At 44.7% G+C, this 27,279-nt stretch overlaps 1 protein-coding gene and 1 long non-coding RNA gene across 2 annotated transcripts in view; one reads left to right on the forward strand and one right to left on the reverse strand.

The window, feature by feature from the left end:
* Positions 1 to 4,686: 4,686 nt before the first annotated feature.
* The window catches only part of PRDM6 (PR/SET domain 6), a 118,805-nt gene continuing 96,212 nt past the window's right edge, over positions 4,687 to 27,279 (forward strand). The window contains exons 1-2 of the mRNA XM_012448332.2: positions 4,687 to 5,547; positions 24,213 to 24,819. Of these exons, the coding sequence (XP_012303755.2) occupies positions 5,515 to 5,547; positions 24,213 to 24,819 (640 nt within the window). The 5' untranslated portion in view covers positions 4,687 to 5,514. The remainder of the gene's footprint in view (positions 5,548 to 24,212; positions 24,820 to 27,279) is intronic.
* On the reverse strand, positions 20,517 to 24,532 carry LOC110567033 (uncharacterized). The gene is made up of 2 exons (XR_002477496.2): positions 24,285 to 24,532; positions 20,517 to 22,203 (listed from the first exon to the last, which is right to left on the reverse strand). It is a non-coding gene; the product is annotated as an uncharacterized LOC110567033 (long non-coding RNA).

The raw sequence follows: 27,279 nt of genomic DNA on the forward strand, positions 1-27,279 counted from the left end.
GGAAGGTATAAGAACAATTAACAAAAACCTAAGCAAAGAAAGTAAGCAAATGAAAAATCAAGGCAATTATTAGCTTCAGGAAAAACAGGGTGTACAATGTTGAATATATTTAATCTAAAATTGTACCATGTACTGGGAGGATGAACGAGATGAAGCAGATGGATGGTGGTGGAAGAAAATAGGAATCCTCAGGCCAGGCATGGTGGCTTACATCTGTAATCCCAGCACTTTGGGAGATGGAGGTGGGAGTATCACCTGAGATCAGGAGTTTGAGACCAGCCTGACCAACATGGTGAAACCCTGTCTCTAAAAAAATTAAAATTATCCGGGCATGGTGGCACACACCTGTAATCCCAGCTACTAGGAAGGCTGAGGCAGGAGAACCTCTTAAACCCAGGAGGCAGAGGTTTCAGTGAGCCAAGATCACATCACTGCACTCCAGCCTGGGCAACAGAACAAAACTGTCTCAAAAAGAAAAAGAAAATGAAATCCTCAACTCCCATAATAGAAAGTCAAGTGATATCGTCTAAAACAGGGGACCCAAGGACAGTACAATTTTATGTTTAGTATTACTATATAGTGTTTAGGAGTAAAGTATCATGATGTTTGCAGCTTACTTTTAAAGGATTTACCAAATGCGTGTGTGTATATAATTGTCTATATATATAAGTTTAAAAAATTTCATAACAAAAGTTATGGATAACAACATGTGACTTAGAAAAATTAACATGTGTAAATGCTAGAAACAATACCTCAAAAGTGGTACTCCCTGAAGACAGAGACAAGGAATGAAGTGAAAGGTGAGTCAGGGATTAGTGTTTTTGTGAGAAACCTTTTAGCTGTTACTTTTTTGCTTTCTAAACTGTGAACATGCCTCACTTGGATTGAAAACAAAATTTTATTTAAAAATGTAAAGAAAGGGGGAAAAGGGACTCATGGTCCAGTTATTTTCTACCACTAACTAGTTACATTACCCTGGGCAAATCCTTAACCATAGAGGATAACAGGGTTCTGGACCCTGTTATGAAGAAAGTTCAATGATTTCAAGTTAAAATAATTGATTCTCTGATCAGACAGAGGTTTATTTATTTTTCCAAACTTTGCCTGTCTTCATTACTTTAAATTTATGTGTCTAAAAGACCAAAACAATTTCCAGATTATCAAATAGCACTGACTAGAAAGGTAATTTTTAATGAGGATAACTTTAGCTGTTTATTTCACAAAAATTTACACTTGTACTTAGATTTACCTTCCTCACCATTCAACAAGAAAACCTGGTCTTCTAGGTTCCTAGTCTCTAACATGGAAAAAAATATGGAGCACGTGGACAAAAATAGCTCGAATGTAGGATCACTTGGGGAATAATTTGGACTTACACAGTTACACGAAAAAATCTCCAAAGTCATATTCGCCAGAATTACATCCAAGAACAACGTTTTATTTAGCAACTAACTGAGATGAATAGCAGCTTCAGTAGCTCTAAGCAAAGGCTCTATTCATCAAATTTAAGGACATAGGCAAAGGAAATTGATTCATTTCTGGACCTGATTGAGTTTCCACAGTTAGATGCATTGGAGGGAGACACGACCTGAATGCTCCAATTCTGTGGTCACTGCCTGCATGTAATCTGGTCTGGAGCACCCCACCCTTGTGTCCTCAAGTCCAGCCAGGCTTCCCACATGGAAGACACTCTTATCTCCATACTACTTCTGGGATAATCAATGAAATCTTTAACAAATACCTGTGATCTTTCAGCAAAAATATATCTTTCTCTAGGAGACGGCTGTACATATGAAACAGGAGATGCATGAAATACTGGAATATCTTATGAAGAGCAGGGTTCAGCTTGGTACCTTACACTTTGTTGGTGCCTTTCATGTCTGTCGAATCAAAGGCCTCTTGTTAAATGTATTGTTGGCCATTGTTACAAGATTTATTTTCACCTTCCTCCCCATAATCTTGAGAATCTAGTTGTGAGCTAGAAGATTCTTCTCCTATAGCATGTTCTCACCCACTTCCACAGGTCTTTAGAGCCACTTGATCACTGGCTCAATGTCTTAACCAACCTGTTAGTGTGTAAGCTCTGTGAAGGCAGAGGCCAAGTCTGTCTCATTCACACCCCATAAGGCAAGGCTGATAGCCGGTGCTTAGAAAATACATTTAGAGGAGCATTCACCCACCCTACAATCCAGGCTTGGTGCTGGTTTTCTATTCTCAACATCCAGGAGGCTTGCTTGATGTTGGGATGCTAAGTTTCTTAGTTAAGTCATTAACTTGGGTGTTTAAACCTTGTCCTTGGAGTCAAAAGGCACTGGGTTTAAGCTACAATTTGACCAATTAGCAATGGGACCTCAGACAATTTACTTAAACTCTGTGAGCCTTAGTGTCTTCATCTCAAAAGAAGGTGATACTAACACCTTCTTCACAAGATTTTGGTGATAATTAAATAATATTTTTATATTTGTATATGTGCCAGAACCATATATATAGTGTCTAGGATAGAATCTAGCACATCATAAGTATTCCATAATGTTAGATCTTTTCTGTTTACTACCCAAGCTACTGATGCATATAATTTCTTGGACATAGTAATAAGGGGCTGAGAGTAATTTTTAATTAAAAAGACTAATAGAATTATTATATTTACTTACAATAATATTAACTGAAATGTTAAGTTCTTTTGGGAAATGTTTCAACATATCCCATGCTTGAAAGCAATCTTTCTTAGTACATACACATCTTAGATTAATTAAAAATAGGAAAATGCACTATTCCTATATGTAACTTGGCATATAAAAACCCAGATACGAAGTTCATAAGGTGTCTTGGTTACTTACAACTCCAATAGGTCGTTTTTTAATAATTTTATTTTATTTTAGATTCGGGGGTACATGTGCGTGTTTGTTACATGGGTGCATTACATACTGGTGGTGACTGGGCTTCTGGGGTGCCCACTACCCAAACAGTGAACATTGTGCCGAATAGGTAATGTTTCAACCCTCACCCTCCTTGCTTATTTCCAACCACCTGTTTTGACCCTGGCTCCCAACTCCAAATTGTGATGGGTTTACAGAATTTTGGGGACTAACGTGTTAACTCTTGGGCTCAAGCGATCTTCCTGCCCCAGCCTCCCAAGTAGGTGGGACTACAGACATACACCACCACACCTGGCTATTTCTGTTTTTCTTTCTTTGTTTCTTAGAAACAGGGTCTTGTTATGATGTATTTTCGCTGAAAGATCACAAGGCTTCTGTAAGCCATGATTGGGCCACTGCACTGCAGCCTGGGTGACAGAGTGAGATTGTGTCCCATGAAAAAATGAACAAAATAGACAGTTGTGAGTACACTTATCACAACTTGAATCTTGTAAAAGTATGAAAGGAAGCTTTTAGTTTTCTTACTGAGTATATATTTCAATGACTATCAGCTCAAGAATGATAATATCTAGCATCGTATATCACTTTTACATGACATAAATATGTCAAACAATGTCTCATTTTGTTCCTACAATAATCATATGAAGCAGGTAGTAAAAATATTATTAGTCTTGCTTTGCAGATGAGGAAACTGGGACTTTAGCGAAGTGGCTAACAAGCACTAAATTCAGGACTCAATATCTGGTCCTCTTACTCCTAGTTCTGTAATTTTCCCCCTTTTTAAAAAGACTGAGGTGACATTCACATAACATAAAATTAACCATTTTAAAGTGTACAATCCAGTGACATTTAGTATATTCACAATATTGTGCATTCACAACCTCTATCTGGTTCTAAAACATTTTCATCATCCCTAAAGAAAACTCCATATCATTAAATAGTCACCTCTCCATCCCCTTTCCCTGGCCCCTGGCAATCACAGTCTGCTTTCTGTTTCTATGGTTTTGCCTTTCCTGGATATTTCATAAAAATGGAATTATACAATATGTGACCTTTTGTGTCCAGATTCCTTTAGTTAGCATAAGGTTTTCAAGGCTCATCTACATGGTAGCATATATCAGTACTTCATTTTCTTTTTATGAGTGAGTAATAGTCTATTTTATACATATGTACATACCACAATTTCTTTGTCCAGTGATGAATATTTGGATTGTGTCTAGTTTTTGATTATTGTCAACAGTGCTCAGTGCTACTATGAACATTCATATACAAGTATTTGAGAGCCTGTTTTTTGTTATTTTGGGTATAGACCTAGGGGTGGAGTTTCTGAGTCATATGATAATTCTATCTCTAACTTTTTGAGGCACATAGTAGCTACACCATTTTATATTCCCAACAGAAATGAATGAGGGTTCCAATTTCTCTAATGCCCATCAACTTGTTACTTTGCATTTTGTGTGTTTAAAAAAATTATAGCCATTGTGTGCTTGTGAAGTGATATCACATTGCAGTTTTGATTTGCATTTCTCTAATGACTAATGTTGATCATCTTCTCATGTGCTTGTTGGCCATGTGTGTATCTTCTTCGGGGAAAATGTCTACTTAAGCCCTTTGCTCATCTTTTAGTTGGGTTGCTGTATTTCTTTCTTTCTCTTTTTTTTAAAGAAATTATATTTTTCTCCTTCTAAAATTCCACAGTGTGCCTTTGGAAAATTTACCTTCTTGCTCCATAACTGTATAGTTATGTAAGAAAAATATAGTTATCACATTCTTGAGATTCTTTGATATTGTAGAGGGGTGTGTGTGTGTGTGTGTGTGTGTGTGTGTGTGGTGGGGAGTTATACCTACTTATGAGTAATATATAGAAATTACCACAGGAAGTGAGAGTTCCACTGGCAGAGTTGATAACCTAAGATGCAAAGGGTCAGATCATCCATTTGTCCATCATGGTGGTGCTGTCCTTAGGCTTAGGAAGTCACTCAGATGACAAGCCAGGCTGAATAGCAGGGACAGTGGCAGGTTTGAGAATGTGGGCTTTATTTAACTTGGGCCAGGAGGAAGAGGAGTTTTCTGGTGTGCTGCCCTGTGTCAGAGAATAATGTGGCACCTGCTCTGGGGTAAAAGGTAAGATGCAGGTGGCTGTGGGGTGAGAGTGAGGGAGAAAGCCAGACACACTTCTAGCTGGAAAAGCTTCCTTGGCCAGAGAGTATGATCTTGGGCCAGACAATTCTCTGAGGAAGTCTTAATAATTTTTACGGTATTTGTATTCTGAGTAACAATTTCCTTTTTGTCTGTCTTGGCACTGAGTACTGCTCTTTGTGACAACATCAGTCTGTCTCACGTGTGCTAGGGAGAATACAGCGAAGGGTTCTGGGCAATATTTGGTCGGAGGGGAGGCAGGATGCTCCCAGAGCCAAGTGTTGGGTGGCTACAGTGGAAATAAGGATGAGAAGACACCAGGGGAAGGAAGAGATTTCCTCTGAGACCCTCCCTGACATCCTTTATGTTTGACCCTCAAAAGGTTAGATGTTATTTTGCAAAGGTGGCAATTTACTGACTTTTCTCTTCCCATATTTCCCCCCTTTGCCTCCTTCCTTTCAATCAGATAGTTGGCAGTCATCCATAATCTCAGGAGAAGATGACAAACTGGCCAAAAGGCAAAAAGCAGATGGTAAGTTACTTGTTTTGTGCTCTAAATGTCTAAATCCTTAGGGACACAATAGAGTCTGGGTTTGAACAAAATGTTTGGGAGAGGGAGGAGCTTTCCTTTAAACATGAAAAAGTTTTTCCAGGGCCAGGGTGGGGAAGAATTAAGGAGGTACATGGATGTAAATGCAGACAGAAGTGGGGGTCTAAAAGGGGCCTTCACCATGCTTTCCAGTAGAGCCTGGATGCAGTGAGGCCCCAGGGAGTGAATGGATCTGTGGGAGGTGCAAGGAGGACGAATAGTCCCCCCAAAATGTCCACGTTCTAATTCTTGGAACTGTTACCTTATGTGGCAAAAAGAGACTTTATAGGCGCGATTACGTGAAAGATCCTGAGGTGGGGAAGTATCCTGGAATACCCAGATGGACATGATGTGATCCCAAGGCTCCTTATAACAGGGAGGCAAGAGAGCAGAATCAGCAAAGGAGTCATGATGATGCTATACTGCTGGCTTGAGGAGTTCCAGCCAAAAAGTGCAGGTGACCTCTAGATAGTGGGAAAAGCAAGTTAAATAGATTCTCCTCTAGAGCTTCCAGAAGGAACCAACCCTGCTGACACCTTAATTTTAGCCCTTAGGACCCATTTTGGACTACTGATCTCCAGAACTATAAGTTAATATTTTTGTGTTGTTTTACACCACTGAGTTTGTGGTAATTTGTTACAGCAGCAATAGAAAATGAATAACGGCAGGGATGGGAAGCCTTGTTAGTTGACTCCTGTGCCCCAGAAGCAGTCCAGCAGCAGCATGAGCCAGTGGGAGACCTGAGAGAACACACACAAGAGCAGGGGGAGCTTTGCAGCGACCTGCATGGACTGAACCAAAGACCCAGTGAGCTCCCAAACCCAGTGCCATGGCATGACAGGTGCACCCTAGAATTTCCTGTCACACTTCTAGGGAAGGCTAGAAGTTCATTCCAAGTGAGATTAAATTTCTGACCCCTTAGCTAGATGGGCACTTAAAGGAAGGAATCGTTCTTTTTTTTTTTCTTTTATTTTTTGAGACGGAGTTTCGCTCTTGTTACCCAGGCTGGAGTGCAATGGCGCGATCTCAGCTCGCCGCAACCTCCGCCTCCTGGGTTCAGGCAATTCTCCTGCCTCAGCCTCCCGAGTAGCTGGGATTATAGGCACACGCCACCATGCCCAGCTAATTTTTTGTATTTTTAGTAGAGACGGGGTTTCACCATGTTGACCAGGATGGTCTCGATCTCTTGACCTTGTGATCCACCCGCCTCGGCCTCCCAAAGTGCTGGGATTACAGGCGTGAGCCACTGCGCCCGGCCCAGGAATTATTCTTGCACACTGAGCTTGGGAGCTGAAATTCCTACTCTCTGTATACCAGTATTTTCACTTCTGTTTCAGGGGAGGGCATCCGCTGTGGGCCACATGCTTTATATATGCTTGTTCTAGGTCATCTTCACAACCCAATGAGGTAAATACCCCCATTATCAATTTAATTTATTCCTGAAAATGTGCCAGATAGAGGATTATTGGAATGAGAGAGACTATATTCCATTATTTTAAATATATAAAATTATAATGAATTCCAGGCTTATTGCAATCAATTTTCTCCAATTACTACCAAACATCTTTCTTTTTTTTTTTTTTTTTTTGAGACAGAGTCTTACTTTGTCCCCCAGGCTGCAGTGCAGTGGGACGATCTTGGCTCATTGCAACCTCCTCCTCCTGGGTTCAAGCGATTCTCCTGTCTCAGCCTCCTAAGTAGCTGGGATTACAGGCACCCGCCACCACACCCAGCTAATTTGTTTTGTATTTTAGTAGAGATGGGGTTCCACCATGTTGGTCGGACTGGTCTCAAACTCCTGACCTCAATAATCCACCTGCCTCAGCCTCCCATTATAGGCGTGAGTTACCATGCCCAGCCACTACCAAACATCTTAAACATCTATGTAACAATCCACCAAGGATTTTCACATCATATTAAAATATTCAGAACACCCATCATCTAATTATTAAACACATCAGTGGGTATTTTGTGTTGGAAACACAATACTATATAGTATTTATACCAATTACATTTTTCTTCTACACTGTGGAGAATTGTTATGCAGACTAACAACATGCATGTATGTTAAAGACACACAACAAATGCAAATAACACAAAGAAAATGCAGTTCTCTAGAGAGAATGGCTGAGCTACAACTATATTTTCTACATCCTCTAGCTTGACTCCCTGTGTGCAACATAAACTTTTTCTCTGTTGTACCCACGAGAATACCTTAAAACTTGGGTGATCATATAATTCATGGTCAAGTCAGGACAGTTTTTGTGAATGAAAGGAGAGCTGTTAATAATTACACTGGGGCCGAGTACAGTGGCTCACCTCTGTAATCCTAGCACTTGGAGGCTGAGGTGAGAGGATAGGATAGCCTGAGGCCAGAAGTTTGAGACCAGCCTGAGCAACATAGCAAGACCCTTGTCTCTGCAAGAAGCAAAACAAAACAAAAAAACTTGCCAGGTGTGTACTGGTAGTCCCAGCTACTCGGGAGACTGAGGTGGGAGGATTGCTTCAGCCCAGGAGTTCTGGACTGTAGTGCGCTCTGCCGATCAGGTGTCTGCACTAAGTTTGGCATCAATATGGTGACCTCCAAGGAGCAGGGGACCACCAAGTTGTCTACAGAGGGGAGAAGCAGCCCAGGTCAGAAACAGAGCAGGTCAAAACTTCCGTGCTAGTTAGTAGTGGGATCATGCCTGTGAATAACCACAGCACTACAGCCTGGACAACATAGCAAGATTGCATCTCTGAAAAATAAAAGAATAAATAGTCAGGTGTGACATATGCTTGTTGTCCTAGCTACTGGGGAGGCTGAGGTGGGAGGATGGCTTGAGCCTAGGAGATTGAGGTTGCAGTGTGCTATGATCATGCCACTGCACTCTAATCTGGGTGACAGAATGAGATGCTTTCTAAAAATTAATTAATAATTACATTGGTATAATAGCTGAAACTGGAATTGTCTGGGGCAAAGTGAGATGTTATGGAATTTGAAAAATTAATATGCCTTTACACATTTTGCTCTCACCCTGTTTTTGCCAGATCCTAAACTGTGAAGTCTCTTACTCATTTCCCTACCTTTAAAAAATGTTACATTTTCTAAAATGTGATATATTCTTGTCATTTAAAAAAGCCACATTTTGTTTTCACCACACACAAGAAAGGTTACCTGTGAGACGATGAAAGTGTTAATTAGCTTGATAGTGGTGATCACTTGGTAAGGTATATATATATCTGATCATCACATTGTACACCTGAAATATATACAAGTTTTGTCAATTATACCTCAATAAAACTAGGGGGGAAACCCCACATCTAGCATGAGGCAGATACCTTGTACATTACTTAATTTTCCTGACTTGCTGAAGGACCCTTCCAGAAACTTTTGTGCAATCTACCCTTGACAGTCAGTAGACTGTGTGTACCTTTGAGCAAATACTGCTCCTACTCATCTTGGTGCCCCTGTATCTCAGAGTGCTGGGCACAGAGATGGTACCCAACCACATGTTTGTCGAATGAGGGAACACCATATGTGAGAAGGAGACAAATTTCACCTCCTTTACTAATTGGATGTGCTAATCTACTTTCGAATGTTTCCTTCTTCTCTCTTGATTGCCATATGGAATTACGTATTTTTTCCTGTTATTGCCTTAGTAGCCTCTGCTGGTACCTGTGATAATATGATAGCATGTGACTCGTCCTTCTGACCAAAGCTGTGACTACTCTGTGGACCTTATAACGAAGAGGGTGTGAGCTTCACATTAAATGTGATTCGAAGCTTCTAGATTCCACAAACGTATTCAGCTATGGAAGTACCTCCTAAACATGGACAGAAGTGCCTTGACACATGTCAGATGAGATTACAGCTCAGATTCCATGCAGGATCAAGGCACTTGCCTGCTGTCTTGTGAAACTGTGTTAGTTTTTATAATAACAAAATAGTCTAATGAAGCTCTTGATCCATGAAGAGTACAAATGTGCTCCATGAAGAGAACTTGTAAGTAATTCATGATCCAAGTCTAGGACAAAATATGGATCATTAAAACCAGCATGGCTCAATCTGAGCTTTCAACACTTACAACTCTGGAATCGCAAATATTGGATTGTTATCATTTTTGAGCAAGCACACTTCAAACATTTCAAATCCTAGTTTTTCAGGGTAATTGTTTATAGAAAACTCCCTCAACTTTGCTAGGTAATTGGATGTGCTAATCTACTTTAGAATGCTTCTCTCTTCTCTCTAGGCTACCATGTGGAATTCTAAAGACACACATTCTCCTTTCTCAAGTCTCTCTCATTTTGCCCACCATTAATTTAATTTTGATGGTAGAGGTGTACCCTGAATATTATATAACATGTATTGCATTTCAATTCAGACAAAGGGTTGAGGATGAAGAATTTCAGCTCATTTTTTTAATCCAAGGCTGAAATAAACACAAGAAAATGTCAGAAGAACCATTAAAGATTTTCTTTCTGTCAAGCTCATAGATGCTTGGATAGCCTCTATCCGTCTCAAAGACCCTAGGTGGGGAACAGTTACATAGCATGTTTGTTAGTACTTCAGATGGAAAAGAGGGACACTCATTTAGGATGCCTTAGTTAAAGAGCCCTGCCCCACCGAGGCTAAAATGTCTTTTAAGGAAAAACTCAAGAGAATGGACTACCTTATTGTTTCTTCAAGAGCTAGTATCTTTCGATTCCTCACTCTTCTACTGTGCTACTATGGGGTGCCTTGACTTCTTGCTTTCTTCTTCCAAAGAAGCTTCTCTTATAGACCCAGAGACTCTATCCCTAAATCACATTATCCAAGAGAAAAAATCTGATTGGTCAGTCAATCCCCACCAGCACAGAGTTTGTCTCTAGGCAGAGATCTTAGACAAGGTCACCCAGTCACGTGCAGATAGCTGCGATTGGGCTAGGCCTCCATTCTTGGTCAACTTAGCTGTGGCCAGTGTACTGGTTTTAAATGATACACTTATATGTTACATCTGCTGGTAACAAACCCCTGACAAAGGAGGCCATGGAAATGGCAAGCACACTGAAGTTTCCCAGCCCCTGGCATTCTGTTCCTTCAGATAAGTGAGAGGAGTTCTCTGAATTTTGTCACCACCCATTTCTTTCTTCATTAAACTTCCATCTTCCCTGGTCTGCCATATTCCTCACTCCACTCCAATCTTGTAACATCCAGTGGTGAAGCTTCCCTTCTGAGTGTGTGTATTTGTTCACTTTTGACTCAGAAATCTGGAAATAGAGTGTATTCAATAAATAAGTTTCCTCCATTCTTCCAGAAGCTAATGTAGCTTATGTTATTTCCAAACTCTGTATTCCATGTAGAATTCATAAAAGCAAGTAGTTCAAAATTAATTTGATTACTCTCTCAGATTATCTGGGGCTTTGCTAGGACCAGCCAAGTTCCCATTTCTTTCCTCTGTGTCGATCAGATCACATAATGTTTTAGACTTTAATTTCTTGGCCCCATGATTACACACCATGGAGCTCATTTAGAATGTCTCAGCATTGCTCCTGTGTGAGATATGAGTGCATTCTGCCAGTCCACAGACGTGTGCTCGCATTTCCTATTAAAGAGAAAATGGACCACACACTTCTGGCTTGTGCTTACAAGGTCTTAATGGAAATTATTAGACCAGAGGGAAGAGTTGCAAGAGATAATGGTAATGTATTAATTTTATTAGGCCATTCCATTTGAGAGGAAGAATCTCTTAATTTTCCTTCTTTCATTGGAAGAACTGTTTATGAAGGTGTTGTTCAACAACTCCAAAGAGCTGCATGAGGGCTCCATGGGGGTTTCGGGGCAGAAACCCTTAGCTTCAGAAAGGACTTAGGGGTATAAACAGACACCAATGCAGAAATAATTCAATGTATAGCTATTTATGACTGGCATCATGAAAGACAGCCCTGTATACATAGGCAGGGTGCAAGAATGCACTCTCCTATAACACAGAGGGCAGGTGGACTCAAACTCTCTAGGTTGCCAGCCCCACCCTCTAGCCCTGCCACAGTCTCTGAACCACAAGCCTCCTGTTGGCTTTGACTCTCTGGGTTTTGTCTGTGACAAACCTCCATGTGGTAGGAATTTAGGGTAAGCGCATTCATTCACTTGTTCATTTATTCATGTCTACCCTTGTTCATTCATTCATGTCTACCCTTGTTCATTCATTCACTCACTAATGCACTCAATCATTCATTCAATGATGATTTAACAGGTATTTGATGAGAACCTCTATGTGCCTAGTGGCATGTCAGGAACTGAGTGGTATATGAGGGGTATATGAAAATAAGGGTAAGTCACAATCCCTGTTCTCCAGAACTTCATGGTTTTTGTTGTTGTTGTTGTTTGTTTGTTTGTTTTTTTGAGATGGGGTCTTGTTCTGTTTCCCAGGCTGGAGTGCAGTGGCGCGATCTCAGCTCACGGCAACATCTGCCTTCTGGTTCAAGTGATTCTCCTGCCTCAACCTCCTGAGTAGCTGGGATTATAGGCATGTGCCACCATGCCAAGATAATTTTTGTATTTTTAGTAGAGACAGGTTTTTGCCATGTTGGCCAGGCTGGTCTCAAACTCCTGACCTCAGATGATCCGCCTGCCCTCGGCCTCCCAAAGTGCTGGGAAAACAGGTGTGAGCCACCGTGCCCGACCCTTTATGGTTTTATTTAAGAGACATATCTAGCACTTATTTTAGAGTTTAGTATAATATATGACGGTTCAGAATGTCAGTGCCAAAAAAGAGTGCTCATACTCAGATTGTATGAGCTATAGGACTTCCCAGAAAGGTGAACATAGCAGGGGAGGTTACCAGGAGAAAGTGGGACTTGAGCAGGATCCTGAAAGATGGGGGCTTTTAGCAGGAATGGGACAGAGAGAAAGGACCTCAGAACAAACAAACACAGAATAAGCAAAGGCAGAAAGGCATGCATGATAATACTGTTTACAGAAGACAGTGAGGAGATTATCCTGGCTAGAGGGAAGGTACCATATTTGGAGTTATAAGGAATAAATGTCAAATTAGATGAGGGCCAGATAGTGAAGGAATTTGAATGAGAGAAACAATGTGTTTTGACTTTATTCAATATAGGTTTTGAGAACCTTTAGCACATGTCTTGAATAGAAATGTGACACTGTTGCAAAGAGCTTACAGTAGCTCAGGTGTTCCACCATTACCCAAATAATCAGGCAGTGTTCCTGGAAGTATAGTAAGGAGGGAGCTCTGAACACAGGCAGCCCCTTAGTAAGTAGTGGGAAGAGGAAGAGGAGGAGGAAATGGATCAAAGAGGATGGATAATGTCTGATTTTTCTAACTGTATGTGAAATCTTAGAGGACTTTCTTTCTTTTTCTTTCTTTCTTTCTTTCTTTTTTTTTTTTGTGTGTGTGTGTGTGTGTGAGACATGGTCTCATCCTATCACCCAGGCTGCAGTGCAGTGGCACCATCTTGGCTCACTGCAACCTCTGCCTTCCGGGTTCAAGGGATTCTTGTGCCTCAGCCTCCCAAGTATCTGGGATTACAGGTGTGTACCACCACATATGGCTGTTTTTTTTTTTTTGTTGTTGTTTGTTTGTTTTTAGTAGAGACAAGGGTTTTGCCATATTGGGCAGGCTGGTCTTAAATTTCTGGCTTTAAGTGGTCTACCCACCTTGGCCTCCCAAAGTGCTGGGACTAATTACAGGTATATGAGCCACTGTGCCTAGCCAACTCTCTGACATATGTGTACATGTGTAAACTTGAATCAAACAGGAGTTGCCAGTGAGAGAGATCCTTTTATACAGTGGCTTATTTAAAAAGGGGAATGCATTGGCTCACATAGCTCAGGGCAAGAGGGAGGATTTAATGTACAACTTCAGTAGTTTCATATAAAGTTGAAGATAATCAGTTTTTCTTGTTCTATGACTAAGGTTCAAATAACTCAGGTATTTAAGGTACTACATTATCCTTAAACATTTAGCACCACTTACATGTTCAAATTCCTATAGACAATTTTGGAAAAGGACAAACCACAGGTAGACACAGTAATACAGTACTCTCGTAAGAACATTACATTATTCATATAATCCTCACAACAACCTTATCAGATAGGTACTAGTATTCTCAACTCAATTTTTAAAAATGAGAAAAAGGCCCAGAATGTCTTAATCTGTTTTGTGCTGCAATAAGGGAATACCTGAGGCTGGGCAGTTTATAAAGAAAAGAGGTTTATTTGGCTCACAGTTCTGCAGGCTGTATGAGAAGCATGATGCCAACATATGCTCAGCTTCTCATCGAGGCCTCAAGCTGTTTGCACTCAGGGCAGAAGGTGAAGGGGAGCCAGCTGTGTAGAGATCACATGGCCAGAGAGGAGGCAAATGGGTGGGAGGGAGATGCCAGGCTCTTTTTAACAACCAGCTCTCTCAGGAACACCCACCCTCCAGGGAGGGCATTTATCTATTTATTCATGAGCAGTCTACCTCCATGACCCAATACTTCCTAGTAGGCCCTACCTCCAATATTGGCGATCAGCTTTCAACACAAGGTTTTTTGAGGACAAACATCCAAACTGTAGGAGAAAATTTTATACATCTAATAAGTTGTACAACTTGGATTCAAACCCAGTCATTCAGACTCCAGAGTTCATCCTCTTAACCACTATACTTCTACTGATAGTAAACCTTGACAGATGTCACAAGAAAACTACAAATTAACATCCCTTAAGAGTATAGATGCAAAAATTCTCAAAATACTTGCAAACCAAATTCAGGATTATTCATCATGACCAAATGGCTTTATTCTAGGAATGCAAGGGTGGCTTAACATTTGAGACCAGCAACTTCTTGAGTCTAGGAGATGGAGACAAGATTCTGGGGAGACCAAGGTGGCTAGAGTGCAGAGCAGAGGACTCAAGAGGATAGACTAGATAGTCGCAGAGTCCTGGAGAGTGTTCAGCAGCATGCTGATCAGGTATGTGTATGAGTCACCCATTTCTCCTCTCCTGAGGAAATACATGATTCTGGGACTCTGTGGCTATCTGGATTATCCTCTTTAGTCCTCTTGAGTTCTGCACTCTAGCCACCTTGGACTCCCCAAAATCTTGGCTCCATCTCCTAGACTCAAGAAGTTGCTGGTCTCCACCTGGTTTCCTCCTCCTTGTGCCATGTCCTGAAGGCTGTCTCAATCTGTGTGGCTTGATTAGGGCTCAGGTCCAGACCTGACCAGTCAATGTACTTTATTTCCTTGGTTGTAATGATTAGTTCAGGGATAGCTGGCTGCCCATATTAGTCTAAGACTCAATTCTTGAATTTTTATTGAATGTTTTGGGAAATAAGTGATATTTTCTTCTGGAATTGCTATCTTATTCTAGAAGAATAAGGTGGGGGCAACCACATGAAAGATTCTGCCTGAAATTAAATTCAGAACAGAGGAAGGCAGAATGGAGAGAGAAAGAGACTGAGACTTCATGATGTTGTTTGAACCTCTGAATGCATCTACACCTGAAACTCATAACCTATCTTTTTATTTAATATGTGAGCCATCAAATCCTTTCTTTCCCAGTTGATATCAGTTCAATTTAATTTCTACCACCTGCAATTGAAAGAGTCCTCAGTAACATAGCTAAACTACATCAGCCCTGCTTCTTTTTAACACTCTTCTCAAACTTTGGGGACAAATCAGTGGTCCTCCATCTTCACACACACACACACACACACAGAGTCACAGACTCACACCAACTTGATCCTCTCTCCTTTTTGTCAGGGAGAAGGGAGCGGAGGGCACATACCACCCACTCTGTATCTGGTACTGAAAAGACAAAGAGTGCCAATAATCATGCCACAAGTAAGATGGCATCTACACATATAAATTGCAACGTTGCTAAACATGAATATATTCCCAATTCACTTTTACCAAGAAAAAATATTTTTAATAATGCTTGCACTCATCATAAAAATCATTTCTGGGGGACTAGCCCTGTAAGGCAAATTGCGGAAATATGTAAGAGAATGAGACTAACAGAAGATCTTGAAGGTGACAGAATAGTAGTGACAGTCCTAAGCAAGAAGCTTACTGGAAGTTTGACTTCTACTGGCTCCAAGACAAACATTCCTTTTGAGGAAACAATTGTGAAAAATGTTTCTGTTTGAAAACATTAGCTTACAGTGCAAACAGTTTATTTTAAAATCTATACTTAAACTATTAGGTTGCTGCCAAATAAAATACTTGTCCACCCAAACATATGTTTCAATGAAAAATGCTTGCCATTGTAGACAGACCAGAAGAAAATGCCCAAAATCTGGTCAAACTTAGCAATATTTTAAAAAATCAAATTGTTAACCACTGGATTGTCAAAATGGTAATTTTCCAATCAACGTTCCAGTATCACTTGTCAATTATTGTATTACAAAAATAGACTAAGAGTGTATTTTATGATTATTCATTTTTAAAAAGTTCTATTTAAGAATTTGGCAGTCTTATCAATGCAAACGTAATTTTTTTTTTTGAGTGTCAGGAATCTTAAGTTGTGTTTTTGCAATTTCTCTTCCTCTTCCTCCTCCTCCTCCTTCTCTCCCTCCTCCTTCTCCTCCTCCTCCTCCTTCTTCTCCTTCTTCTTTTTTTTTTGAAGGGAGATTAACCATATAACTTGGAGTCTTCCCAAAAATCCTTACAGATTAACCTTACAGATTGGCACTCTTTGTCTTTTCATTGCCAGAATACAGAGTGGGATCCCCTCCACTTCCTTCTCCCTGACAGAAAGGACAGAGGATTAAGTTGGTGTAAGTCTGTGAGTTACTGTGTGTGCATGTGCATCTGTGTGTATGTGAAGATAGAGGACCACTGTGATTTGTCCCTAAAGTCTGAGAGAGAAGCTTGTTAAAAAGAAACAGGGCTGATGCAGTCTGGCTATACAACTATGGTTAATCCATTAGGATCTTTGGGAAGTTTCTTTGCTTATTCTGAAACATTTTCCTACAGGATCTTTACCTCAGAAGTGTTTGGATCACTAGTCTTTTAAACTTCATTTCATTCCTTTTTTTTTTTTTCATTGTTTTTTATAGTTTAAAAAGAGCAGGTCAGAGAATCAGGGCTTGTGCCATCCAGAGCTAGGAAATGGCATCACCAAGCTCACCAAATCATAGTCCGGGGCAATATGTGCTGTACTGATGGCTTTATCCTGGAGCCCTCAACTGTTTTTCAATTGCCCTAATTGTGAGTTGATTCTCAGACCTGAGCCTGAGCATATTTTATGTCACAACATTCTTGTAAGAGCATCTTCCAGAATCTATGGAATATTATTTCAGGACCGACGAGATGGGGTCCTGATTCTTAGGGAGGGCAGCCACCCATCCCATCATTATTCTCATGAATGGAGGAAGAAAAGTCACCTGGGCCTCTCAGACTGTGTAGGGTCCTGTCTTTGGGTTTTTGCTCAGGCAGCTCCAGTCCTAGAACACCTTTCCTCAGCTCCTCTCTACTACCTGAATGCACACAATCTTTATGGCCCATCTCATTTGTGAAGCTTTGCTTATCTCCTAAAGTGATGGCTTCCTCTTCTGGACTCTGATGCCACTTATTAGCTCTTGAACCTGGGCATCAGAGAGAGAAACTAGGTCTCTGAAAGATTTCCACAGTATAAGATCATGGAAGGCAGGGGTACCACAATTTACACACTTTTTGTTTGTCTCACAGTGACCTGCATAGTGTCTTTATTTTGGTTTAAAGACAAGTTTTCTTTAAACTTGTTTAAAGACAAGTTTCAAAAGGAAAGTGAGAATAGGTTATTTTTTTCTTTGAGAGGCTCTTTCACAGAGAACATAGACTCACCAGAAACAACACAATAGAAATAAGCCTTAGTGTTACCCTGTGACACCCTAGCTCAGAGGAGGGTAAGGGCATGTAGCCAGGCAGGAAAGTGTATGATGAGGGAGGCAGACAGGCTTCCTCGGGTTCCTGTAGGTATATGTAAGAGCCCCTGTGAGAATATGCATTCTCTTTCCTCAAGCTGCCCTGGGAGAGGGAGTCTCAGGACCCCCTCATTTAGAGGGTAACTGGAAGCCACTGCTAGAGACTGTTGCTGGGCACTCAGGGGAGCCTACCATGCACTAGGAACTGCCAACCCTCAGAATGTGAATTAACTATTTGCATACGTTTCTAATTCCGAACAGATGCATTGTAGCATGCTTACCTCATCCTGCTTATGACTGAAGTCCTATAGGCTTCAACAATCTGGTGACCAAAAGAAGACTGTGTTAGAACCAGGTAGCATTTGCTAGAAGAGCTTCAAAGGAGTTTGTCCCAGAGATCCCTACCAATAGTCTCATGCACACAGTAGGTCTTCATTAGATATTTTGCACAGCTGTTAAATCGTAGGTAACTTTAGTTGGGCTTGTCTATTCTTACAGATGCTTGGGAAAATATAAGATTAAATTCCTGGGGAAAAGGTGGGATGGTAAGGAGACAGTGAAGGGAATTTGTGAGTTTCTGAAGGGACAGCTATCCTTGTTTAATTATTTCTCTTTTCCTTAACTTGTCAAGACTTAAAAAAAAAAAAAAAAAGAGTAGCTGTTTTTCACCCAATGGCTATTCATTAAATCTTTATGGGACTGAACTGCCACCAATATGTTATAAACTCATGAGACCTTTGCAAATTATAATAGCTGATTTCCCTGCAAACAGAAAAGATATATTTAGAGGCTTTCCTGGGAGAATGATCTGGCCCCAGGGATTCATAATGGACTGTAGAGCCTTTCACCTCAAGGTCAGTAGGTCAAATCCAAATCAGGCCTGGACTGGCTAAGAGGCATTGTTAGAGTGGCAGCTGTTGGGTGACCAGGGTGAAAGGAGCTGGAGGGTTCGGCTGCATTTCAAGTGAAGTGAACAGGTGCTGTCTGCCAGGGTCCTGGCAGAGGATGAAAGAGAGTGGTCACAAATCGCCTGAACTTGGTCTCCCAGACTCAGAGACCATTTTTGACCTGGCGAAGTGAGGAGCTGAACTTCCAAGTGCTTTTGTGAGAGGAGGAAAGCTGAAGGAAGGACATGTCTAAACTGCCAAGGCCTTAGAAGAGGAGGGTATGTCAGATGAATGGCAAGGCGCCTACTGCGTCATCTGAGGCCAGAGCTGGCTTCTGCGTGCTAAGCATTTCAGTCTTCTACTTCTTCTGCCTCACTCCTTGCACCCTTTCTTTCCAATGGTGGCTGGCACTGTCTTCTGTCTCTAAGTAAGGAAGAACAAGTGAAGATGCAAAGGGATCAGTGGGCAGACTGCAGTGATTAAAATACATGATGAGGGTTTTCTAGTTTTCAGTTTTGCAATGCATTTTACACCCTGTACATCTTAGACTCACAGCATGCAGGAGTGGGGTATAAAATGTGTAATAGAGTGGGGGGTCAGAATTCAGTAGCTGTTTCATAAAAGCTTAGGACAGAACACTGCGTTAGTCCTACCTCTTGTTTTGACTGTTGAAGAAATTGAGGTCCAGATAGTTGGAGGTCGGTCACTGTGTCAGGGTCTAAGTCACCAGCAAGTTAGGTGACTCCAATTGATGAGAACAGTCAATGAAGGTATTGAAAGCATATCGAGTAGTTCACAGCAGCTTAAGGGAAGCAAGTGTGGCCAGCAGTGAGGAGGCAAATACTTGATAGTTCTTCAGGAGAGGCCTCTTTTACTGCTTTAGCCACTGGCTATAGGTTAGGGCGGGGAATATCCCACTCGACAGAAAACTGGCATCTTCTTGCTTCAAGTCTCTAATTAAATTTCACCTTTAAGAGAAGCTTTCCCTGACCACTACAAGTAAAACAGTAACCCCTTCCACCTATGTGCACTCCCTTTTCCTCTTATCCTTTATTGCTTTCCATAGCGATTATTACCATCTGGCCATTACTCATTTATTATTTACTATTTACTTTCAGTCTCTGCCTCCAACCCCCTTCTCCACGATCCCATTTCTGAGGGGTAGAGTGTCCTCCAGAAGTTGCCTGTGCCCTTGGGAGAGGAGGTTCCCTTAGATTCCAGGTCTGGGCAAGTTTCAAAGCTCCTCCCTTGGGAACATCATAGGGATGGGGGTGGGGTGCTGTTTTTTTCCCAGAGCTTTCCCCTTTTGCCTGCAATCCAAGATCCTCAGTGAGATGGCTCTTCCCTGGTCCCAAATCCTGGAGGAAAGGAGCTTTCTAAACTAGTGAATGAACAGGTATGGAAGGAGAAAGGGCCACCTATGGAAGGAGAAAGGGCCACCGCAGGCCAGAGTCTCTGTGCTGTTTGGATACCACATTTTCAACCAAGTTTTTGCTGGCAGGCTCAAGGACCTGTCTGCTAATATGGCTTAGCAAAGATTCTTCCTAGCTGTATTCAGTCTTTCTCTCTCCATTTTTCTTTTCCTCCTCCTGCCCGCCCTCCCCCCCGCCCCCCGCCTTTCACCCCCATCCATTTCCTAGGAAAATAAATCTCTGGGAGGAGGCAGGAAGAGTGGATCTCAGCGAACCTTTCTGAATAAATGTCTATATTAATGAATTATTAACTCAGCCACCCGTGACCTTAAACCTAGAAGCGCAAGCACCCAGGGCAGAGCGGAGAGCTGCCGAATCCTTTATTGGAGTCCTGTCAAAGGCAACCAACCATTTGTTCCACTCCCCCATCAAGAAAAAATAATTAATATGAAAAGCAAACTTTTGAATTGTATGTCAAACGAAATCAGATAGAGGGTCTCCCGGACAGGACCCCCTTCTCCTCCTGCCCCTTCTGCTGCTCCCTCCCTACACTAGCCTCCAGCTCCATCTTTTCCCCTCCCAGCTTAGGGTACAATGGGCTTCCCAAGGATAATTTTCGGGGCAAAAATGCTCGAGAAAATGATGAATTTGGGTAGTTAATTTATCGATCCTGGCTCCTCTTCCCACTTGTTTTATTTTAGAGGTCATTAATCAATGAAGAAAAACACCACCGTGTCCCCCCGTTTGCATTTAATACATTCAGGCTCCTTATTTATTCCTCTGGAACAAATTCCCAGCAAATATTCACCTATCGATTTGGGAGCAATGGATTTTTATAAAGATTTGATCGCTTTCTGAGTGGTCGAAGTGATTTGTTTCCCCGGTCTTCTAAGTATTGAAGGGGGTAGGGGAGCGGATTTGAGGGGGTGCTGGTCCGTGCCTTCAGTAGGCTCACTTTCTAAAAACTACTGAGACGCGCCAGGGTGGCCGTGACCAAGCGGGCCCAGGGTCAACTGTGTGTGGAGGGGAGCGCCCCTCGGAGCGCACGCAGCCCCGGGGGTCCCGCCTACTCGCAGCCCGCCCGCTTGCGCACCGGGGGAGGACTACGCGGACTCCGCCTCACCCGCCCGGCGCCTCTTGCCTGCCGAAGAGGCGCAGGGCAGAATCCTGGTCCATTCCCTTCCAGACCTTTTCGTTCGCTCCCGGGCCTTCAGGGTGGTCCCTCAAACTTTCTTCTGCCCTCTTCACGAGAGGTCCCTGTACCCTCTGGGCCCTAGGGTCCCGTTGCCTCCTGATCGACCTGTGCCGGGGGTGAGTGGGGCGGAAGCTTGAATCAGAAAACCCAGGTACGCCATCCGTAGACGTAGTGAGCAAGGGGGACTTCGCTACCTTCTCAGCTTCTTCCCTGGCTCCTGCAGCAAGGGGAGCCATATCTCTCTCGCGGTGCTCCCTCAACCCCCTCTGGCGTCAGTCTGGACCGAGTGACTGCAGGTTTGACAAGGGTGGGCAGAAGATGCACTTGGCACTTCACCGAACAGTGTTTGAATCCGCCTACATTACTCATTATTGGCGTGACCTTAAGCAACCCATCTAACCTGTCCGAACCTCAGCAGTCCCCACCTACAATATGGGGGTTAGTGATGCCTTCTCCGCAAGGTTGCTAGATGAATTAAATGGACATGGACGTAAAGCACCCACCCGCGCCCGGCACGTCCAAAGCTCTCATTAACAGATCAGCTAATCTCATTACCAGAGGAACTCTCCCTCTTCCGCTTCCCAGAGTGTGGGCGGCCTGTGGCCACCGAAGCAGCTGCTGCAACTAACATTTCAAAATCCCAAGACTTTCTAATGGTGGCAGGGGGTGAAGGGGTACTGGGGAGGCGGGTCGGGGCAGGTAGAGGCTCTTTGGGACTTCCAGTCCTGGGGACCAAGCGCTTGGAAGTAGCTGGGTCTGGGCAGAAACAAGAAGGCAGATGGGAAGACCGCTGCCGCAAAGTCCGGACTTCCATCCCTGGAACTCACTGTCTCTCCCAGGGAACAGAGGAGTGTCCTGGTTTCTCAGCAGTGAACCTGGAGAGTGTGAGAAAAAGGATTTGTTTCTTCTCCCGCGGCCCGACAAGCCTCTCTTCGGCAGTTCTACCAGCAGATTAATTTAAACGGGCCTGGAACTTCATCCTCTCCTCCCTATGGAGTTGCTGGAAGTCTGCGGAGACTGCCTGGTTAGCCTCCGGGTCCACAGTGCCGTGGGTTTTCCCTCGTGGTGTCTGCCTTAAACTTGGGTGCTATCAATCTATCCAACGATGACGGATGACCTTGTCATAACGACGCCAGTCAAAACATTTTCGGTCCAACTCTGTTCCAACCAATATCGAAGCATCCTGCATGAGACCCGGACGAAGTCTAAACAGCACGTTTCCCAGGCTCAGACAACTTGAGTGGTGGGAAGAGAAAAAGAAACAAGCAGAAATCGGGAAAGAATGGCTATTAATTGTTCAGACTGGCAAGTGCTAAATAAGTTAGGTTGTCTGGAGAAAGATAAATGCCGTTTCTTCTCTTTGAGCTACGGCCAGAACCCTGGCGATGGGAAAGTATCTCCTGAATCGGTCAATTTCATACACCTTGCCTGTACCTTCTACCACCTACTATTGAAAATGCCAGGAAGAGCTGGGCGGGGGGGGGGGGGAGAGGGGGGAGGGAAGTGGCTAATTCCTGGGTGCGAGACTGCATCTAAGGGCTGCCCTGGCCCAAAGTCTGGGGAGAGGGCATGGTGGGGGTAGGGCTGCACCTCTAACGCCATGTTTTGGGTAGAGAAACCTAAGCGTGACCTGGGGCAGCCGCAGGAAGCTAACTGCAAACAACATCGCCCGTGTCCTGGAGCAGTTGTGCCACCAGACGTAGCACTGGATACTTGCCTCAAGTCCCCAGCGAGGAGTAGGAAAGAGCCCTCTAGAAGACAACCCGGGAGGGGGTCGGCTGAGCGCTGGATGGTGTGCAGACTACATTGCAGCCGCCTCCCAGCCCTGCAGCCAATCCCGCCAGGACCAGCTGCTCTTAGAGACCCTCGGTCCCACGACTCTGCACCGACAAGCCTGCCGCCAGGGCTGCATACGGAGGGTTTCACTCTAGCGCGCAACCCGTCCCGCTCCGCCCCCAACTTTTCTCCCCAGAGGATTTATGATAGAGCTGGAGTGGCGAGCGAGTGGACTCTAGCACCCAGAAGCACTCCAGGAAAAACTGAGCCGGGCAAACCCAGACCGGCGGCGCGGGCTTGCTCAAGCGTGGACACCACAGCGTGTGCGGAGAGCATTCGGTTGCCGCGTTTCCACTGATTTCAAGATCAGGGCACTGAGCTGGCACCCAAAAAAGACATATCATGGACAGAGAGAGACAACAGGCTAGCGGGAGACGTCATGCCAAAAAAACGGGGGATGGGAGGGCAGAGGAGTTTGTGCGGGAAAGGCGCACTGACGGTGTGGGTCGGGCCGTTAGAACTTCCTTCTTCCCTCTCCCCTCCCCTTCTTCTGGCCTGCCTCCCCTCCCCCCTCCGTTCCCCATTTCTCTCTCTCTCTCTCTCTCTCTCTCTCTCTCTCTCTCTCTCTCTCTCTCTCTCTCACACACACACACACACACACACACACACACTCTTGTATTTTGTGCTGTCGTAAAACCCACGTGTCCAGCCGGGAGGCTGCCAGAGCGTGGAGCCAGGGAGCTAGGACGCGGCAGCGGCCAAGCGCAGCAGCCCACGGCGGCTCAGTCCGGCGCCCAGGTCCGCCTGCGCTCTCGCGCCCTCCGCGGGCTTCCAATTCCCTCGCTCTCAGGTCGGTCGGGTTCCGGGCGGCACGATCTCTAGGACTCTCCTCCCGCGTTGCCCAGGGGCATGTAGTGCACACAGGGGGCACACTCTCCCGCACCCGCACGCTCATCGAGACACACGCACGCACCCACCCGCAGCGCCGAGTTTTCAGGTAAGGTGAGGCTCGTCTGGGACTTAGAGTCTAGGGCTCGAGGGATAGGAAGGTTGGTGGTCCTAGCTGGGGGGCGGGGGGCGAGACTGTCCCGCCTCCTGGCGCCTGAGGCAAACGCGGCTCGGGTCGGCGCCGGGCGCTGGCTGAGGGCAGGGGCTGCGTCCTGCAGCCGAGCTCTGCTGGCAGCGCCCTCCCGTCGGGCCCCAGCATTGCTGGATGGGAGCTGGACGCTGCGGGCGGGGAGGCAGAGCAGGGTGCCCACAGCCCCCTCTGTGCGGCGCCGCAGCGTCGGAGTAAACTTTGCGTCCCAGCGGAGTTGGGAAGAGGGAGCCGCGGAACCGGGCGGCCGCCGGCTGAGCCACCGGCTCTGGTGCTTTCTCCAGGGTCCCAGCAGCCCTCTTCCCCGCCCCGGTCGCCCAGGCCCTGGTCCGGCTCACGCGCCCCCTCTTCCCTGCCCTCTGTCGTCCCCAGTTCGAGGAGTCGGAAATGCTGAAGCCCGGAGACCCCGGCGGCTCGGCCTTCCTCAAAGTGGACCCAGCCTACCTGCAGCACTGGCAGCAACTCTTCCCGCACGGCGGCGCCGGCCCGCTCAAGGGCAGCGGCGCCGCAGGTCCGCTGAGCGCACCGCAGCCTCTTCAGCCGCCGCAGCCTCCACCGCCGCCCCCAGAGCGCGCCGAGCCTCCGCCGGACAGCCTGCGCCCGCGGCCCGCCTCTCTGTCCTCCGCCTCGTCTACCCCGGCTTCCTCCTCCACCTCCGCCTCCTCCGCCTCCTCCTGCGCTGCTGCCGCCGCTGCCGCCGCGCTGGCGGGTCTCTCGGCCCTGCCGGTGTCGCAGCTGCCGGTGTTCGCGCCTCTAGCCGCCGCCGCCGTCGCCGCCGCCACCGAGCCGCTGCCCCCCAAGGAACTGTGCCTCGGCGCCTCCTCCGGCCCGGGGCCCGCCAAGTGCGGCGGCGGCGGCGGGGATGGCCGAGGCGCCCAGCGCTTCCGCTGCAGCGCAGAGGAGCTGGACTATTACCTGTATGGCCAGCAGCGCATGGAGATCATCCCGCTCAACCAGCACACCAGCGACCCCAACAACCGTACGTAGCCCCAGCCCGCGCGCTCTCTCCCAGGGCGCTGGCGCGGGTGGGCGCGGGAGCCAGTCAGGCGGGTCGGGTAAGAGTGACACGTGGGCGGGGGCAACAGCTGGTCCCGGCCGCCGGCCCGCTCCTCCCCGATCTCTGTGACAAAAGTTTTCTGGCGTGGGAGAAGGAAAAGAGAACGGTTGAGTCGGCCGGTGGCACTTTGGGGTTCCCTCTCCCTCCCTCCCTTCCTCCCCTCACCTGCTTCACAGTCCCAAGTGTTTGGGGCCGGAGTCGCCCGTGGACCCGACCTTACAGACCTCTGCCCTCCTGCCGGACAGTGCCAGGGGCTAGGCGGGTACTGGCAGCGCGTGCCAGGGGGTGTCTGGGACCGGCCCTGCCTGGTCTTAGCCGGGACGAGGGAGGGACCCTCAGCGTTTCTGGGGAGCACGCAGACCAAAGCTTGTTTCTGCTGCTCTCCACCCCACCTATGGAGGTCAGGTCATTTTCTGGCAGCTGGGTTGTGGGGGAAACCGGCCGCAAGCTGTTCGCTGGCCAGGCCTCGCTCGAGTAGGAATTTTGGGTGGTACTGAGTCGTTTCTCCTGGAAGGCAGGTAGTATTCTTACATCTACTATTCATTTAAAAAGAAGGAAAAGAAAAAAAAAAATGCCTGCTACTTATTAAGAAGAAAATTTCTGTTCCCCGCTGAGTCCGCTGATCCCGCTTTATTCTCGCACCTTTGACCCCGCAAACGTTCATAACCCAAGTTGGTTTATTTATTTATTTTAGCAATTAAGGTGATTATAATTTAGTAAAAGACGCTTTCTCCCCTCTTCCTCTAAGTTAATAGCAAATGCCAAACTAAACATCAGGATTCCTGTAGCTTCAATTCCTATATTCACAATTCGAAACGCTTATCAGAAGTACGGTTCCATTTGGTGGTTTTGAAGCAAAACTCTAAATGATGATCAAGCAATATGTACTGCTTTATATCTGCTTCTTTTTGGTAATTTCAGAAGTTTTACTGTGTTTTACACCTATACTGAGTTGGGGGTGTTAAACGTGCTCCCAGAGACTTCTGGAGATAACATTAAAGTATGTTAAGAGCGTCAGATTGAAAGCAATACAGGATTTGAAAGATCAGCATTCATTCCAATATTTTCTTCATTTCATTCGTTCATCTGGCTTCTGTATGAGTAAAGTCAATTTAAAACGTTTATTTTTATTCAATTTTGCATAAGTTGCTTCTTGCAAAATGTCTACCGCTCTGCGAACTTCTTAATTCGTTGTAAAAGCAAAGTAAGTTCAGTTATGGCTTTTTAAAGGATTCCAAAGTCGTTGCTTTGATGAAAAAAACCACTGGGCATCAGCCTCGTGATTGAGGTCTATGAATATTTTCATTATGTTGGACATAGTTGTGATGGAGATAATAATTACCAACAAAAAGAGCAATCATGTTTCCTTTTTTCTTTATAAAATTTGAGGACAAAGCACTGGTTTAAAATAGTGGTTTCAACTCTAATTTTGCTGTGCAGTTGAGAGGACTTGTATTTCAGAGTTTCAGAAAGTTTTACCAAATATACTCTCCCAATAGATTTTAAAAAATACTTATCGCCTACTGAATTTCTCGAATGTGTGCTTTTGAAGCAATTATTTTAAATTGTGAAATAAGATTTTTAAACTGCCTTGGAAAAGATACGTCTTACTGCTAAGTGAAATATAGCCATTGCAGGCTGAGAATGCTTCATCTATCTTACAGTTTCTCTTCTGAATTAAATATATGCTAGAGAAGTCACTAGGAGCACACCCCAAAACTCTGGCTGTGTGCTGAGCTCCCTATACTGTTTACAGTGCAGTCTGGTGATTTAATACATTTTAGAGAAAACTTAAGACTAATCAGAGAAAGAATTAGGATGGATTCCTAATGGATATTGAACTAGTTTATTGCCTAGGTAACTTTTTTCTCTGGTTGGAGAAAATAAATTACAATTTTATTTAAATGATTTATATTGTGTTAATCTTCTGGTATCTCCTTTTGAGCCAACTGGATTGTTTCAGTGTGTGAAGTGCAGGGGAAAAGATAGAAGGAAAAGAGAGTTAGATTGTCCTATTAGAGTTACACCCCACGATGCTCACTAATTAAAGGGCAATTGAGAAAGAAAATAAAGAGCTGAGATAGCCCTGTGTAATGCTGGGAGACCAGATCTCTCATTCCTCCAGGAACTTCTCTGGAAAAGCAAGCTTAGGCACTCATTTGAAGCCGTGGGATGTACTTTTACAAAGATGAACTGTGATTGAGTCTAATCTAAGTAGGAGCTTAAAACAAATCAGAAATGCAAATGCTGGGAAACTCATTTCCCTTGGCAGGGGAAGTTGGCATAAAGGTTATTGAAAGACTGTGAAAAACAGAAGCTTCTCCTTATTCTCCAGTCGTAAGTGAGTGGGGGCGGAGTGAGAGGAAGGGTGGAGGCAGAAGG

The sequence above is a fragment of the Aotus nancymaae genome, unplaced genomic scaffold (genome assembly GCF_030222135.1).
Source record: "Aotus nancymaae isolate 86718 unplaced genomic scaffold, 86718_ANA_hifiasm-v0.15.2.pri h1tg000064l_0, whole genome shotgun sequence".
Classification (NCBI taxonomy): Eukaryota; Metazoa; Chordata; class Mammalia; order Primates; family Aotidae; genus Aotus; species Aotus nancymaae.